Source organism: Silurus aristotelis (assembly GCF_946808225.1).
Source record: "Silurus aristotelis genome assembly, chromosome: 19".
NCBI lineage: Eukaryota > Metazoa > Chordata > Actinopteri > Siluriformes > Siluridae > Silurus > Silurus aristotelis.
In genome coordinates, this window is record NC_139592.1 from 20,547,163 (window position 1) to 20,565,400 (window position 18,238).

The 18,238-nt window shown below is 40.4% G+C and overlaps 4 protein-coding genes across 4 annotated transcripts; all 4 read left to right on the forward strand.

The window, feature by feature from the left end:
• Nucleotides 1-493: 493 nt before the first annotated feature.
• On the forward strand, nt 494-3,156 carry LOC310741628 (tubulin alpha-1A chain-like). The gene is made up of 4 exons (XM_083569634.1): nt 494-511; nt 1,523-1,745; nt 1,859-2,007; nt 2,095-3,156. Exons 1-4 carry the CDS (start codon nt 509-511, stop codon nt 3,073-3,075), a joined length of 1,356 nt encoding a protein of 451 aa, XP_083425760.1. The 5' UTR covers nt 494-508; the 3' UTR covers nt 3,076-3,156.
• Nucleotides 3,157-7,077: 3,921 nt separating this feature from the next.
• LOC310741629 (tubulin alpha-1A chain-like) lies at nt 7,078-9,502 on the forward strand. The gene is made up of 4 exons (XM_083569635.1): nt 7,078-7,178; nt 7,840-8,062; nt 8,179-8,327; nt 8,415-9,502. Exons 1-4 carry the CDS (start codon nt 7,176-7,178, stop codon nt 9,393-9,395), a joined length of 1,356 nt encoding a protein of 451 aa, XP_083425761.1. The 5' UTR covers nt 7,078-7,175; the 3' UTR covers nt 9,396-9,502.
• A 1,640-nt stretch (nt 9,503-11,142) lies between these two features.
• On the forward strand, nt 11,143-14,262 carry LOC310741623 (tubulin alpha-1A chain-like). The gene is made up of 4 exons (XM_083569623.1): nt 11,143-11,251; nt 11,914-12,136; nt 12,253-12,401; nt 12,489-14,262. Exons 1-4 carry the CDS (start codon nt 11,249-11,251, stop codon nt 13,467-13,469), a joined length of 1,356 nt encoding a protein of 451 aa, XP_083425749.1. The 5' UTR covers nt 11,143-11,248; the 3' UTR covers nt 13,470-14,262.
• A 1,100-nt stretch (nt 14,263-15,362) lies between these two features.
• On the forward strand, nt 15,363-17,867 carry LOC310741630 (tubulin alpha-1C chain). The gene is made up of 4 exons (XM_083569636.1): nt 15,363-15,516; nt 16,290-16,512; nt 16,586-16,734; nt 16,817-17,867. Exons 1-4 carry the CDS (start codon nt 15,514-15,516, stop codon nt 17,789-17,791), a joined length of 1,350 nt encoding a protein of 449 aa, XP_083425762.1. The 5' UTR covers nt 15,363-15,513; the 3' UTR covers nt 17,792-17,867.
• Nucleotides 17,868-18,238: the final 371 nt, after the last annotated feature.

The window sequence follows — 18,238 nt, forward strand, 5'->3', positions numbered from 1 at the left end:
ATGTTTCTTTACCACATTAGAAATTGCACTCTTAAGGACTAAAGCACCAGATGGAAGATGAGAGAATAAAATTACAATGAAAGATGCTTGCAGTCTGAACATGTTTTATTTATTAGTTTATAACTATAGTTTAAATGTCTAACATGTGACTATTCATGTTCGTATATTTATAAACATGTCGTAAATTTTCCTAAAAAATTATAAATGCCTAAAGCAGTACGTACATACAAATATATAGGTAAAACCGCTGAGTCAGTGTTTGAGAAGGTATCTGGCTGAGGCTGGGGGCGGGATCTATTCTTCGCTCTCTCCTGTCCAACCAATAGTAAACGGCTATGTCCAGCTCGACCAATAGAAATGCAGGAGACGTCGTTGCCAGGGCAACGCGTCCATAAATAGAGGCGCTCGAGTCGTTCAAAGTCTATTCCTACATCGCCTGTTGTCGCGCTGTAAAATTACACATCGGATACTTTTTTTCTCATTTACACTATCAAGACTATTAGGAACAATGGTTAGAACTTTTTTTTGTTTTATATTTAATAGTTAAACATAAAAAGCCTATTTGTATTTTATGTAGGTCAAAATCAGAATAGCTCGTTAGATATAGAATCCCGGGTATGTAAGAATAGGTATATGATAATAGTAGGCTTGCCGAGGGAATGTTAAATATAGCCAGGTATATGTAGGATTTATCATTTGCAAATAGATTTAAGAAGGCAGGGATATGATATTTGAATTTGAGAGATGATGCAGAGAGCTAACAAAAAAAAAAAAAGCCCCAGTGTGGTGTGAGCTGAATTATGTGGGTGTAGACACCCGGCTTCACAAATGGCATGATATCACCAGGGCAAAATGAGCTCCAGCACCTTCCCTTTGATGTGTTATTTTCTATACGAGTTTGATTCACAGAAATGCTAACCACAGAAACATATGGCACCTTTTAGGAGTGTAGTGTCCATGCAGTGTTAATGCTGGAGCGACTACAGCAGCTATTAAACCATTAGAAATGGATGCACTGATCACACAATCGATTTACTGTCCTTATAGGCAGATGAAGCAGAAAATTCTTCTTCTTTTGGCTTCTCCCATTAGGGGTCGCCACAGAGGATCATCCCCTTCCATACCCCCCTGTCCTCCACATCCACCTCCCCCACCTCAACCACCTACATGTCTTCCCTCACCACATCCATAAACATATTCCTGATCCGCATATTTGATTTGGCACGTTATATGCTGGATGCCATTCCTAACGCAACCCTCCCCATTTATCCGGGCTTGGGACCGGCACTAAGAGTGCACTGGCTTGTGCAACCCTAATGGCTGGGTTAGATGCAAAAAATAATGCTTGAAATAATCTGGGTTTATTTTCATTTCAAAATAACTGCAAAGTAAATGTGTCCTGGAATTACAACATGATATATTCTGGATAATTTCTAGATGATATCTTTGCTTAGTATTATTTATTAGTTCGTTCATATTTTTGAAATACTCCTTCCCTTAAATATTTTCTGTCCTTCAACAGCGTGAATGCATCTCAGTCCACGTGGGTCAGGCTGGTGTCCAGATTGGCAATGCCTGCTGGGAACTCTACTGCCTCGAACACGGCATCCAGCCGGACGGACAAATGCCCAGTGACAAGACCATCGGTGGTGGAGACGATTCTTTTAACACTTTTTTCAGCGAGACTGGAGCTGGGAAACACGTTCCCAGGGCTGTGTTTGTGGATCTGGAGCCCACCGTTATAGGTAGGTGGCTTGAGCTCTTATGGTACAGGACTGTGCCTGTTAATGTAATAAAGGTCATTGGTGGTGGTCTACTTCATAATATGATATAATATGGTCTGTTTATTTCGTTGTAGATGAGGTTCGCACTGGAACGTATCGTCAGCTGTTCCACCCTGAGCAGCTGATCACAGGAAAGGAGGACGCTGCAAACAACTACGCTCGTGGTCACTACACCATTGGCAAGGAAATTATTGATCTGGTTTTGGACAGAATCCGCAAGCTGGTGAGTGTCTGTAAACTGGCTCACATTAACTATAGCTAAAAATATAACTGATTAATATAAATGTATTTTATAATATTCTTTTTACAGGCTGACCAGTGCACAGGTCTGCAGGGTTTCCTGATCTTTCACAGCTTCGGTGGTGGAACTGGGTCTGGTTTCACCTCCCTGCTGATGGAACGCATGTCAGTTGACTACGGTAAGAAGTCCAAGCTAGAGTTCTCCATCTACCCAGCTCCTCAGGTGTCTACTGCTGTGGTGGAGCCCTACAACTCCATTCTGACCACCCACACCACCCTAGAGCACTCAGACTGTGCCATAATGGTTGACAATGAAGCCATCTATGATATTTGCCGTAGGAACGTTGATATTGAGCGTCCTACATACACTAACCTGAATAGGTTGATTGGTCAGATTGTGTCCTCCATCACTGCCTCACTCCGTTTCGATGGTGCCCTCAATGTCGACCTTACTGAATTCCAGACCAACTTGGTGCCCTATCCCCGTATTCATTTCCCACTGGCCACCTATGCTCCAGTGATCTCTGCAGAGAAGGCCTACCATGAGCAGCTCACTGTGGCTGAAATCACAAACGCATGCTTTGAGCCGGCCAATCAGATGGTGAAATGTGACCCACGTCACGGCAAGTACATGGCCTGCTGCCTGCTGTACCGTGGTGATGTGGTGCCTAAAGATGTGAACGCTGCTATCGCCACCATCAAGACCAAGCGTACCATCCAGTTTGTGGACTGGTGTCCCACTGGGTTCAAGGTGGGCATCAACTACCAGCCTCCCACTGTGGTTCCAGGTGGAGACCTGGCCAAGGTGCAGAGGGCTGTGTGCATGTTGAGCAACACCACGGCCATTGCCGAAGCCTGGGCACGTCTCGATCACAAGTTTGATCTGATGTACGCCAAGCGTGCCTTCGTGCACTGGTATGTCGGTGAGGGTATGGAGGAGGGCGAGTTCTCCGAGGCCCGAGAGGACATGGCTGCCCTGGAGAAGGATTATGAAGAAGTCGGTGTTGACTCCATTGAAGGCGAGGGAGAGGAAGAAGGAGAGGAGTACTAAAATGCTGGAAGGAAGTCATTGCCTGCTGCAAGATGAAATTCATCTTTTACATAAAACTAAATAAAATTGTGCTGTAAAAACGTTTTCATTGCAGTTAAGGGCTTGTGTTTCTACTGTCTGTCTTACATAATGATTATTTTAAACACAAATTGTTTTTTAATGTGGGTAAAAGATTTTACATTCACATTTATCGCATTTTGATTTATTTGAAGATAACGTTTATTATGATTTCACTCAGACATTGCATGAGTGGCAAAAAAACTGAAAACTGTACATTTCAACTACATTTCGTTAAATCAGTCATTCCTTTTTATTTAAGAGTGGATAAAAACTTAGCTGGTCGAGCATGCAGCAAACCACCAATCAGGGTAGAGCGAGCACTCTGATTGAAACTTGTTAAACTGGTGGAGTTAGGCATTCACAAAAAAAAAAATCGATAGTTTTCTTTTACCGCTCATTTGCACAGTCGCTTCAATTGTTATATCATGTCACGGTCAATGCACCTGGTTGGGACTAGAAGTGTGCACCCACTGCCCGGAGAGGTTCTCTAACTCATACCCTCAGAAAGGAGAGGCGGGGGTTGGTTGACATAACCTCACCCGTCAGGGTTTCTAGTGGAAGAACTGACAAGACCTGGAGTAACGTCACGTCACTAAAGAGAACTGAATCTGAATTAAAATCATGGATGACAAAATTAAGGTCTTAACCATCAGGAGCAGGGGGGAAATGTGCAATAGATAAAGGTGTGTATGCAGCTCTTTCATTCATCTCTTGTTATGAGGATAGTAAAGGCTAATGCATTTAATTAAATAGGCTAAAAACTGTATATCACTTACGCTATGCTGTCGCCTGCTACGTTTTCAAGATTGGAGCAATATTTCTTTTAACTTGCGCAACATTCTAATTTATAGTATGTCTTCTTGTTCTTCTTCTTCTTTCCGCTTCTTCCTGAGGGGGTTCCACAGCAGATCATCCGTCTCCATACTCCCATCCTCTACATCTGCCTCCTCTTTGGCCTTCCTCTTTTCCTAGCTCCAGGTGGCTCCATCCTCAGCATTCTTTTCCGATATAACCTATTTCCCACCTCTGCACATGTCCAAACCATCTAAATAGCACCTCCCTCACCTTGTCCCCAAAGCATCCTACATGTGCTATCCCTCTAATAAACTTGTTTCTAATCCTATCCATCGTCGTCACTCCCAATGAAATAAAAAAATAAAAAAAATAAAAAAATAAAAAATTATATATATATATATATATAATAGAATAAACATGGTTATATACATATATAATATATGAACATGATTTGTCACATGCTACGATTTAAAACTATGGTTTTATATATATATATATATATATATATATATATATATATATATATATATATATATATATATATATATATATATATATATAAAACCATAGTTTAAAATCGTAGCATGTAACAAATAATGTTTATATATTCATAGATATGTCATAAATGGTTGTAAAAATGTATAAAAGTATAAAGTAGTACTTATAAATATAAGTAAGAAAAACCGCTGAGTCAGTGTTTGAGAAGGTAACTGGCTGAGGCTGGGGGCGGGGTCTATTCCTCACTCTCTCCAATCCATTCAATAGGAAGCAGCTAGCTTCAGCTCGACCAATAGCAATGCAGGAGACACAGTTGCCACGGCAACGCTTTTACAAATACGGAAGCTTTTGTCCCTCTGAGCCCATTTTACAGCGATTCTTTTGTTGTCGTGCTGTAAAATTAGACTTTAAAATTTTTTCTTTTTCACACATTTATCAGGACTATTAGGAATAATGGTCAGCACTTTTTATTATGAAATATGAAAACATAAAAAGGTTTATTTATAATTTTAATGCCCGGTCAAAATCAGAATAGCTCCTTAGATATAGAATGCCGGGTATGTAAGAATAGGTCTATGATTATGGTAGTCTTGCCGAGAAAATGTTAAATAAAGGCAGGTGTATGTAGGATTAATGATTTGCAAATCGATTTATGGAGGCATGGACATTATATCTTAATTTGAGAAATGATGCAGAGAGCCAATAAAAAAAACCACTAGTGTGATGTGAGCTCAATTATGTGGATAAGATACCCTGCATCACATTTGGCATTATATCACCCGTAGAAATTGAGCTCAAGACCTTCCCAAACACAGATCGGTTTCTCATAATTCCACTATTGTTTTGGTTTGTTGTCAGAGTTGTTTTGGAAATGGGTTTGATGACAGAAATACTATCCACAAAAAAGGTGTTCTACTGTGTGTCTAATGTAAATATTATTTCAAACACAAACTGTTTTTATGTGTGTAAAAGATTTTACATTCACATTTAGCACATTCTGATTTAATTTAAGATAACGTTTATAATGATTTCATTCAGGCATTGCATGAGTGCAAAAAAAGAATTCTATTTTATCACAGCTGCATGGGCCTGTTGTTAAGGCCTGATGTGTATTAAATATTGAACAGTGCCTTTTACACCTAGTCTTTCAGTGGTGTCTTAACTAAATCATTACATCTATTTATACTATCATTATGATACTATGGCTATAGAAACCATCGATGTTATTAATAAATTTAGTACAACAGAGCGCTGCATCACAGACAAGGATCTCATTCAGCAAAAATGAACACCATTACCAAAGCAAGAAACCCAATTAACACAATTCAGCAAGTCTCCTGTGTAGCTGTCTAGCAAAACCGGTGATAACAACCCCGTAAAATGACCCGGGTTTTCCGTGCACAAATTTTAGTACTTTTTGAGATCTCCGACCATGAAAATGATTACACTGTTCCTGTGGATTTGAAATCAGGACAAACTGTATGTTTTGTGCAAATTCTACAAAAACGAAAACCCAACAGCATAAATGTTTTTTTTTTTTAAAAAGCTTACAAACTGCTTTAACATGTTTTGATTTACCTTTTCTTACGATGTCCAGCTTATCTTGAAAGGTTAATAAAATAAATGGCCTTGTAAGTATATCTGCGACCCAATCAATTTTTTCTCTACTGTCAGTAATTGTGGAATTTAGAAAATAGCTTTAAAGTATAAACAAATATATTTAAGCTTGTGCAGTTTGCTACAGATGCAGTTTAATGACAAATTGATTATTTAAAACACAATTTTTTTATATATATCTGGGTAAAAGACTTAACATTAATGTTTTATTTCAAGATCTTTATAATCGAATTTCACTCAGGCATTGTACACCCGCATTAATAGGAATGTTTTGAACTTGTAATCTGCTGTAAAATGACAGTGCTCTAAATAATATTTTAATAAAAATAAATAATAATCAAAATAATATATAAAGATAATAGCTATGTTGGAGTTCATTGTTTACTTTTCATTATTTCCATGTTGGATTCTCATCACTATGGCACTAGAAAATTGTGATCTGGGTGTATTATTTTAAAAGCAAACAGTGAAAGTTGAAGTGTATTTACTGTGTCTTTATTTGATTTAACTCTTTGTTCTTTTTCCCTCTTTCCAAAAATAAAAAAACACCTCAGTTAAGCTAGAAATCGCAGTGTGTCCCTGTGACCTCAGTATTGTACAATCATACAACACCAACCAACACATCAACGCCATGATTGCTAATGTTTCTTTACCCCATTAGACAGTTCTCTCTAAGGACAAAAGCACAAGATGGAAGATGAGAGAACAAATTACAATGAACGATGCTTGCAGTCTGAACATTTTTTATTTTTTAATGTATATAACCATAGTTTAAAATCGTAACATATGACAATTCATGTTCATATATTCATGGATATGTCGTAAATTGTCGTAAAAATATATAAAGTAGTACTTACTTAGAACCGCTGAGTCAGTGTTTGAGAAGGTAACTGGCTGAGGCTGGGGGCGGGATCTATTCCTCGCTCGCTCCTCTCCAACCAATAGCAAGCGGCTTGCTCCAGCTCGACCAATAGAAAAGCAGGAGACGCAGTTGCCAGGGCAACGCGCCAACAAAAACGAAAGCTTTGTCGTTCTAAGCGCTTTGTTACAGCGAGTCTTCTGTTGTCGTGCTGTAAAATTATACTTCAGAGGTTTTCTTGTTCACACATCGATCAGGACTATTAGGATTAATGGTCAGCACATTTTATTATGAAATATGAAAACATAAAAAGCTTTTTTGTAGTTTTAATGTGGGGTCAAAATCAAAATAGCTCGTTAGATATAGAATCCCGGGCGTGTAAGAATAGGTCTATGATTATGGTACGCTTGCCGAGGAAATGTTAAATATAGCCAGGCATATGCAGGATTTAGGATTGCAAATAGAATTATGGAGGGAGGGACATGATATCTGAATTTAAGAAATAATCCAGAGAGCCAACAAAAGAAGGCCAAGTGTGGTGTGAGCTGAATTATGTGGGTGAAGATACCCGGCTTCACACTTGGCATTATATCACCCGTAGAAATTGTGCACAAGACCTTCCCAAACACAAATCAGTTTCTCATAATTCCACTTTTGTTTTGGGTGGTTGTCAGTGTTGTTTTGGAAATGGGTTTGATGATAGAAATACTATCCACAAAAACACATGATGCCTTTTAGGAGTGTAGAGGCCATGCAGTATTAATGCTGGAGCGACTACAGCAGCTATTAAACCATTAGGAATGAATGCACTGATGCATAAGTACAGATTATTTCCCAGCAATTAAAAAATGATAGATTTTCATAATTTCTAGATAATATTATTGTTTAGGATTATTCATTCAATCATTCTTATTTCTGAAACACTCCTTCAACAGCGTGAATGCATCTCAATCCATGTGGGTCAGGCTGGTGTCCAGATTGGCAATGCCTGCTGGGAACTCTACTGCCTCGAACACGGCATCCAGCCGGATGGACAAATGCCCAGTGACAAGACCATCGGCGGTGGAGACGACTCCTTTAACACTTTTTTCAGTGAGACTGGAGCTGGAAAGCACGTTCCCAGGGCTGTGTTTGTGGATCTGGAGCCCACTGTTATAGGTAGGTGGCTTGAGCTCTAATGGTACAGGACTGTGCCTGTTAATGTGATAAAGCTAAGAGGTCAAGGGTGGTGGTCTGCTTCACAATGTGATATAATATGGTCTGTTTTTATGTAGATGAGGTTCGCACTGGAACGTATCGTCAGCTGTTCCACCCTGAGCAGCTGATCACAGGAAAGGAGGACGCTGCAAACAACTACGCTCGTGGTCACTACACCATTGGCAAAGAAATTATTGATCTGGTTTTGGACAGAATCCGCAAGCTGGTGAGTGTCTGTGAACTGGCTCAAATTAACTATAGCTAGAAATATAACTGATTGACATAAATGTATTTTATACTATTCTCTTTTCAGGCTGACCAGTGCACAGGTCTGCAGGGTTTCCTAATCTTCCACAGCTTCGGTGGTGGAACCGGATCTGGTTTCACCTCCTTGCTGATGGAACGCATGTCTGTTGACTACGGTAAGAAGTCCAAGCTGGAGTTCTCCATCTACCCAGCTCCCCAGGTTTCTACTGCTGTGGTGGAGCCCTACAACTCCATCCTGACCACCCACACAACCCTAGAGCACTCAGACTGTGCCTTCATGGTTGATAATGAAGCCATCTATGACATTTGCCGTAGGAACCTCGATATTGAGCGTCCTACATACACTAACCTGAACAGGTTGATTGGTCAGATTGTGTCCTCTATCACTGCCTCGCTCCGTTTCGATGGTGCCCTCAATGTCGACCTTACTGAATTCCAGACCAACTTGGTGCCCTATCCCCGTATTCATTTCCCACTGGCCACCTATGCTCCAGTGATCTCTGCAGAGAAGGCCTACCATGAGCAGCTCACTGTGGCTGAAATCACAAACGCATGCTTTGAGCCGGCCAATCAGATGGTTAAATGTGACCCACGTCACGGCAAGTACATGGCCTGCTGCCTGCTGTACCGTGGTGATGTGGTGCCTAAAGATGTGAACGCTGCTATCGCAACCATCAAGACCAAGCGTTCCATCCAGTTTGTGGACTGGTGCCCCACTGGGTTCAAGGTGGGTATCAACTACCAGCCTCCCACTGTGGTTCCAGGTGGAGACCTGGCCAAGGTGCAGAGGGCTGTGTGCATGTTAAGCAACACCACGGCCATTGCCGAAGCCTGGGCTCGTCTTGATCACAAGTTTGATCTGATGTACGCCAAGCGTGCCTTCGTGCACTGGTATGTCGGTGAGGGCATGGAAGAGGGCGAGTTCTCCGAGGCCCGAGAGGACATGGCTGCCCTGGAGAAGGATTATGAAGAAGTCGGTGTTGACTCCATTGAAGGTGAGGGAGAGGAAGAAGGAGAGGAGTACTAAAATGCTGGGAGAAAGTCATTGGCTTCTGCAGGATAAAATTAATCTTTTACAACAAACTAAATAACATTGTGCTGGAAAAACTATTTCATTGCAGTAAAGGGCATCTGTTCTACTGTGTGTCTAATGTAATTATTATTTCAAACACAAATTGTGTTTATGTAGGTAAAAGATTTTACATTCACATTTAGCACATACTGATTTCATTTAAGATAACGTTTATAATGATATTACTCAGGCATTGCATGAGTGCAAAATAATTATTCTATTTTATCACAGCTGCATGGGCCTGTTATTGAGGCCTAATGTGTATTAAATATTGTACAGTGACTTTTACACCTAGTCTTTCAGTGGTGTCTTAACTAAATCATTTAATCTATTAATACTATCATTATGATACCATGGCTATAGAATCCATCGATGTTATTAATAAATTTAGTACAACAGAGCGCTGCATCACAGACAAGGATCTCATTTAGCGAGAATGAACACCATTACCAAAGCAAGAAACCCAATTAACACAATTCAGCAAGTCTCCTTTCACTGCAGCCACAGCAACACCGCTTACATGATGTCTAGCAAAACCGGTGATAACAACCCCGTAAAATGACCCGGGTTTTCCGTGCACACGAAAACGATTCCACAGGAACAGTTTTTTTTTAAAAGCTAACAAACTGCTTTAACATGTTTTGATTGACCTTTTCTTACGATGTCCAGCTTATCTTGAAAGGTTAATAAAATAAATGGCCTTGTAAGTATATCTGCGACCCAATCAATTTCTTCTCTACTGTCAGCAATTGTGGAATTTAGAAAATAGCTTTTAAGTCTAAACAAATATATTTAAGCTTGTGCAGTTTGCTACAGATGCAGTTTAATGACAAATTGATTATTTAAAACACAATTTTTTTTTTTATATCTGGGTAAAAGACTTTACATGTTTTATTTAAAAATCTTTATAATCAAATTTCACTCAGGCATTGCACACCCGCATTAATAGGAATGTTTTAAAATTGTAATCTGCTGTAAAATGACAGTGCTCTAAATAATATTTCAAAATAATATATAAAGGTTATAGCTCTTTTGAAGTTCATTGTGTTCTGCTTTCATTATTTCCATGTTGGATTCTCATCACTATGGCACTAGAAAATTGTGATCTGGGTGTATTATTTTAAAAGCAAACAGTGAAAGTTGAAGTGTATTTACTGTGTCTTTATTTGATTTAACTCTTAGTTCTTTCTCCCTCTTTCCAAAAAAAAAAAAAAAAAAAAAACACCTCAGTTAAGCTAGAAATCGCAGTGTGTCCCTGTGACCTCAGTATTGTACAATCATACAACACCAACCAACACATCAACGCCATGATTGCTAATGTTTCTTTACCCCATTAGACAGTTCTCTCTAAGGACAAAAGCACAAGATGGAAGATGAGAGAACAAATGACAATGAACGATGCTTGCAGTCTGAACATTTTTTTTTTTTTAATGTATATAACCATAGTTTAAAATCGTAACATATGACAATTCATGTTCATATATTCACGGATATGTCGTAAATTGTCGTAAAAATATATAAAGTAGTACTTACTTAGAACCGCTGAGTCAGTGTTTGAGAAGGTAACTGGCTGAGGCTGGGGGCGGGATCTATTCCTCGCCCTCTCCTATCCAACCAATAGCAAGCGGCTTGCTCCAGCTCGACCAATAGAAATGCAGGAGACGCAGTTGCCAGGGCAACGCGCCAACAAAAACGAAAGCTTTGTCGTTCTAAGCGCATTGTTACAGCGAGTTTTTTGTTGTCGTGCTGTAAATTTTACACTTCAGAGATTTTTCTTATTTACACATCAATCAGGACTATTAGGAATAATGGTCAGCACCTTTTATTATGAAATATGAAAACATAAAAAGCTTTTTTGTAGTTTTAATGTGGGGTCAAAATCAAAATAGCTCGTTAGATATAGAATCCCGGGCGTGTAAGAATAGGTCTATGATTATGGTACGCTTGCCGAGGAAATGTTAAATATAGCCAGGCATATGCAGGATTTAGGATTGCAAATAGAATTATGGAGGGAGGGACATGATATCTGAATTAAAGAAATAATCCAGAGAGCCAACAAAAGAAGGCCAAGTGTGGTGTGAGCTGAATTATGTGGGTGAAGATACCCGGCTTCACATTTGGCATTATATCACCCGTAGAGACTGAACTCAAGCACCTTTCCAAACACAGATCAGTTTCTCATAATTCCACCATTGTTTTGGTTTGTTGTCAGTGTTGTTTTGGAAATGGGTTTGATGATAGAAATACAATCCACAAAACACATGATGCCTTTTAGGAGTGTAGAGGCCATGCAGTATTAATGCTGGAGCGACTACAGCAGCTATTAAACCATTAGGAATGAATGCACTGAAACATAAATACAGATTATTTCCAAGCAATTAAAAAAATGATAGATTTTCATAATTTCTAGATAATATTATTGTTTAGGATTATTCATTCAATCATTCTTATTTCTAAAACACTCCTTCAACAGCGTGAATGCATCTCAATCCACGTGGGTCAGGCTGGTGTCCAGATTGGCAATGCCTGCTGGGAACTCTACTGCCTCGAACACGGCATCCAGCCGGACGGACAAATGCCCAGTGACAAGACCATCGGTGGTGGAGACGACTCCTTTAACACTTTTTTCAGTGAGACTGGAGCTGGGAAGCACGTTCCCAGGGCTGTGTTTGTGGATCTGGAGCCCACTGTTATAGGTAGGTGGCTTGAGCTCTTATGGTACAGGACTGTGCCTGTTAATGTGATAAAGCTAAGAGGTCATTGGTGGTGGTCTGCTTCACAATGTGATATAATATGGTCTGTTTTTATGTAGATGAGGTTCGCACTGGAACGTATCGTCAGCTGTTCCACCCTGAGCAGCTGATCACAGGAAAGGAGGATGCTGCAAACAACTACGCTCGTGGTCACTACACCATTGGCAAAGAAATTATTGATCTGGTTTTGGACAGAATCCGCAAGCTGGTGAGTGTCTGTGAACTGGCTCAGATTTACTTTAGTTAGAAATATAACTGATTGACATGAATGTATTTTATAATATTATCTTTACAGGCTGACCAGTGCACAGGTCTGCAGGGTTTCCTGATCTTTCACAGCTTCGGTGGTGGAACCGGATCTGGTTTCACCTCCCTGCTGATGGAACGCATGTCTGTTGACTACGGTAAGAAGTCCAAGCTGGAGTTCTCCATCTACCCAGCTCCTCAGGTGTCTACTGCTGTGGTGGAGCCCTACAACTCCATTCTGACCACCCACACCACCCTAGAGCACTCAGATTGTGCCATAATGGTTGACAATGAAGCTATCTATGACATTTGCCGTAGGAACATCGATATTGAGCGTCCTACATACACTAACCTGAACAGGTTGATTGGTCAAATTGTGTCCTCCATCACTGCCTCACTTCGTTTCGATGGAGCCCTCAATGTCGACCTTACTGAATTCCAGACCAACTTGGTGCCCTATCCCCGTATTCATTTCCCACTGGCCACCTATGCTCCAGTGATCTCTGCAGAGAAGGCCTACCATGAGCAGCTCACTGTGGCTGAAATCACAAACGCATGCTTTGAGCCGGCCAATCAGATGGTTAAATGTGACCCACGTCATGGCAAGTACATGGCCTGCTGCCTGCTGTACCGTGGTGATGTGGTGCCTAAAGATGTGAACGCTGCTATTGCCACCATCAAGACAAAGCGTACCATCCAGTTTGTGGACTGGTGCCCCACTGGGTTCAAGGTGGGTATCAACTACCAGCCTCCCACTGTGGTTCCAGGTGGAGACCTGGCCAAGGTCCAGAGGGCTGTGTGCATGTTGAGCAACACCACGGCCATTGCCGAAGCCTGGGCTCGTCTCGATCACAAGTTTGATCTGATGTACGCCAAGCGTGCCTTCGTGCACTGGTATGTCGGTGAGGGCATGGAAGAGGGCGAGTTCTCCGAGGCCCGAGAGGACATGGCTGCCCTGGAGAAGGATTATGAAGAAGTCGGTGTTGACTCCGTTGAAGGTGAGGGAGAGGAAGAAGGAGAGGAGTACTAAAATGCTGGAAGGAATTCATTGCCTGCTGCAAGATGAAATTCATTATTTACAACAAACTACATAACATTGTGCTGGAAAAACTATTTCATTGCAGTAAAGGGCTTGTATTCTACTGTGTGTCTAATGTAATTATTATTTTAAACACAAATTGTTTTTATGTGTGTAAAAGATTTTACATTCACATTTAGCACATTCTGATTTAATTTAAGATAATGTTCATAAAGATTTCACTCAGGCATTGCATGAGTGCAAAAAAAGAATTATATTTTATCACAGCTGCATGGGCCTGTTTTTGATGTGTATTAAATATTGTACAGTGACTTTTACACCTAGTCTTTCAGTGGTGTCTTAACTAAATCATTATATCTATTAATACCATGGCTATAGAAACCATCAATATTATTAATAGATTCAGCGAGAATAAACACCATTACCAAAGCAAGAAACCCAATTAACACAATTCAGCAAGTCTCCTTTTACTGCAGCCACAGCAGCACCGCTTTCATGATGTCTAGCAAAACCGGTGATAACAACCCCGTAAAATGACCCCGGGTTTTCCGTGCACATTTGTAGTACTTTTTCAGATCTCCTACCATGAAAATTATTACACTGTTCCTGTGTATTTGAAATCAGGACAAACTGTATGTTTTGTGCAAATTCTACAAAAAAGAAAACCCAACAGCATAAATGGTTCTTGAAAAAGCTTACAAACTGCTTTAACATGTTTTGATTTACCTTTTCTCACGATGTCCAGCTTTTCTCGAAAGGTTAATAAAAAATGGCCTTGTAAGTATATCTGTGACTCAGTCCATTTCTTCTTTGCTTTCAGCAATTGTGGAATTTAGAAAATAGCTATTAAATCTAAACAAATATATTGAAGTTCATGCAGTTTGCTACAGATGCAGTTTGCGAGCTCTGACTAGTGCGCTTTGAAGGTGAGGAAGATGATAAAGGAGAGTAATAAAATGCTGGAAGAACGTCGGTGTCTGCTGCAGGATCAAATTCATCTTTTACATCAAACTATATAACATTGTGCTGTGAAAATTCATCTCAGTAAAAGGCTTGTGCTTATTCTGATTGTCTTACATATTGATTATGTCAAACACAAATATTTTTTTTTTTCTTGTAACGTTTTATTTCAAGATCTTTATAATAGAATTTCACTCAGGCATTGCACACCCGCATTAATAGGAATGTTTTAACTTGAAATATATTGTAATGTAAATAAACATGACAGTGCTCTAAATAATATACCATTCAAAATTAATAATAAAAATAATATATAAATAAAATAGCTATTTTAGAGTTCATTGTTTACTGCTTTCATTTTTTCGATGTTGGCTTCGCATCACTATGGCACTAGAAAATTGTGATCTGGGTTTATTACTTTGAACGCAAACAGTGAAAGTTGAAGTGTATTTACTGTGTCTTTATTTGATTTAACTCTTTATTCTTTTTCCCTCTCTCCAAAAATAAAAAAAACACCACTTCAGTTAAGCTAGAAATCGCAGTCTCCCTGTGACCTGTGTTTTACACTCATACAACACCAACCAACACATCAACGCCATGATTGCTAATCATCAGGACTAGAATTTCACTGTAAACCTGTTTCAGGATGGATTTATTCATTTAAATTCATATTTGAATCTTCCTACGATAATATACCGTACATTTTTATGATATATTTCAGACTACGTTTATGTATATAACGCATTATAAACGTTGGTTAAGTCACAGTTTTCAGACACTTCCTCATTCGTTGGAAATGATGTCAAAGGAAGTAATTATTCAAACGTTTAAGCGCACCAATTGCGTGCTGCTTCGCTGTTCTCCACCAATGAGAGAGCGACAGGACACGACAACAGGAAGCGGAGAGATTCTCCGCCTCGTGTCGGCGGAGCCGAAAAGTATAAATAACTCCACCCCCCAGTTTGAGACCATTTCGTGTTTCTCACTACGGACTCCTTACAGTCGTGCCGTGAGAATTCAAGTTCTACTCTCCTCCTTTTTCTTTTAGCTGCACATTAAAGCCACTGCCTTCAAAATGGTGAGTATCATATTTCGTTATCCCTCTGAGGTTAAAATTGCTATTGTCCAGACACTTTTTAGTGTATGATTCACCTGTTTAGCTATATTAAAAGAATATTATGATTTATTAAAATGTAATTTATAGAGTCTAATCCCAGATTCGAGATTTTATTTGGATAAATAAAAAGCCCGTTATTGATCAAACAAAGGTTCGACACATGAATCCTTGTTTAATATTAAATTAAAAGGGGCGTATTTGCTGCATATCTGTATTACTTACATTTGGGTTTTTCGACATTTATTCGATCACAGTTGTTCCCAAAAACGTCGATTTTTGTAACCACCCTGAGTCATCCTGATGTTTAGGAAGCCCAAATTATCAAAGGAAAAGAAATTACATTTTTTTTAAATAGCACTTTAGTTAATTTGGACATGTTTTTTATTATATACAAAAAAATTTACATTCGTTTTGTAGATTGATGAATCTAAAGAGAAACGCGCTTTTAGAAAGCGAGGCGGGGTCACGTGGTCAGTACTGAAGGGAACTGGTGCATTCCAGGGCGCTTACATCCGGGGATTGCGCATTAATGAGTTCCTCGTGACCAAGCTGGCTGCCCAAATCTCCTCACCCTGAGTCAGTGAAGCGTTTTATTACTGTAAAACATTCACATATTTCTTCTTAGAGACACGTTAAAACCTATCTAGTGAATCGGTTTGCCTTAACCCTAAGGAACCCCTCCCCCAATCAGCAATAATGAATGTGTTTGCTTTGTGCGCTTTGTCCTCCCACAGCGTGAGTGCATCTCTATACACGTGGGTCAGGCTGGTGTCCAGATTGGTAATGCCTGCTGGGAACTCTACTGTCTTGAACATGGCATTCAGCCAGATGGACAGATGCCCAGTGACAAGACCATCGGCGGTGGCGACGATTCCTTCAACACTTTTTTCAGCGAGACTGGAGCTGGGAAGCACGTTCCCAGGGCTGTGTTTGTGGATCTGGAGCCCACTGTTATAGGTATGATTTGATTTTATAATTTCATGAATTTGAGACAGCAGTGGTTTGGATGTTAAAATTTTTTTTGTTTTAGATGAGGTTCGCTCCGGAACATACCGCCAGCTGTTTCACCCAGAGCAGCTCATCACAGGAAAGGAGGATGCTGCCAACAACTATGCTCGTGGTCACTACACTATTGGCAAGGAGCTGATTGACCTGGTGCTGGACAGGATCCGCAAACTGGTGAGCACCGTTTGAGTCAGTGTTATAATTTTATATAGATGTTTTTGAAAAATCATATGCTAACTAGCATTTATATCTTTAGGCTGACCAGTGCACAGGTCTGCAGGGTTTCCTGGTCTTCCACAGCTTTGGTGGTGGAACCGGGTCTGGTTTCACCTCCCTGCTGATGGAACGCCTGTCAGTTGACTACGGTAAGAAGTCCAAGCTGGAGTTCTCCATCTACCCAGCTCCCCAGGTTTCTACTGCTGTGGTGGAGCCCTACAACTCCATTCTGACCACCCACACCACCCTAGAGCACTCTGACTGTGCCTTTATGGTTGATAATGAAGCCATCTATGACATTTGTCGTAGGAACCTCGATATTGAGCGTCCTTCTTACACCAACCTAAATAGGTTAATTAGTCAGATTGTGTCCTCCATCACTGCCTCACTCCGTTTCGATGGTGCCCTCAATGTCGACCTTACTGAATTCCAGACCAACTTGGTGCCCTATCCCCGTATTCATTTCCCACTGGCCACCTATGCTCCAGTGATCTCTGCAGAGAAGGCCTACCATGAGCAGCTCTCTGTGTCTGAAATCACAAACGCATGCTTTGAGCCGGCCAATCAGATGGTGAAATGTGACCCACGTCACGGCAAGTACATGGCCTGCTGCCTGCTGTACCGTGGTGATGTGGTGCCTAAAGATGTGAACGCTGCTATCGCCACCATCAAGACCAAGCGTACCATCCAGTTTGTGGACTGGTGTCCCACTGGGTTCAAGGTGGGTATCAACTACCAGCCTCCCACTGTGGTTCCAGGTGGAGACCTGGCCAAGGTGCAGAGGGCTGTGTGCATGTTGAGCAACACCACGGCCATTGCCGAAGCCTGGGCTCGTCTCGATCACAAGTTTGATCTGATGTACGCCAAGCGTGCCTTCGTGCACTGGTATGTTGGTGAGGGCATGGAAGAGGGTGAGTTCTCCGAGGCCCGAGAGGACATGGCTGCCCTGGAGAAGGATTATGAAGAAGTTGGTGCTGATAGTGTAGAGGGAGAAGAGGAAGGAGAAGAGTACTAAGTTGACCACCATTTCTTTCTTTTGCTTGATTTAATCAGTTGCAAGGGCTAAAAAAAATAAAGGTGGATAAACTTTTTCTGCGGTTGTCTCCATTATTACAACTTTTTATTTTTGTTTTACCAGCATGAAAATAGTTATGGTTATAAGACTTATTTAACGTGTAGACATCCTGTTTGGCTTATAATAATTTTAACATAAGATCAAACTTTCATCTTCTATGGGAGTTTTCCAAATAAGAAGGCAAAATGGACCTTTTGTTCTTGGTAAATGTTTCCATCTTTAAAGGGTGCAATAATAAAAGCTGCAGGTGGAAATGTATGCCAGTAGTGAATGACTGTTTAAAAATAATGATTCCTAAAGATCAAACAACCTTTTGAACATCTGTATGCTTTGTGGCTTTTCCCACATGAGTGAAAAGCCACAAAGTGAAATGACAAACCTGCACCT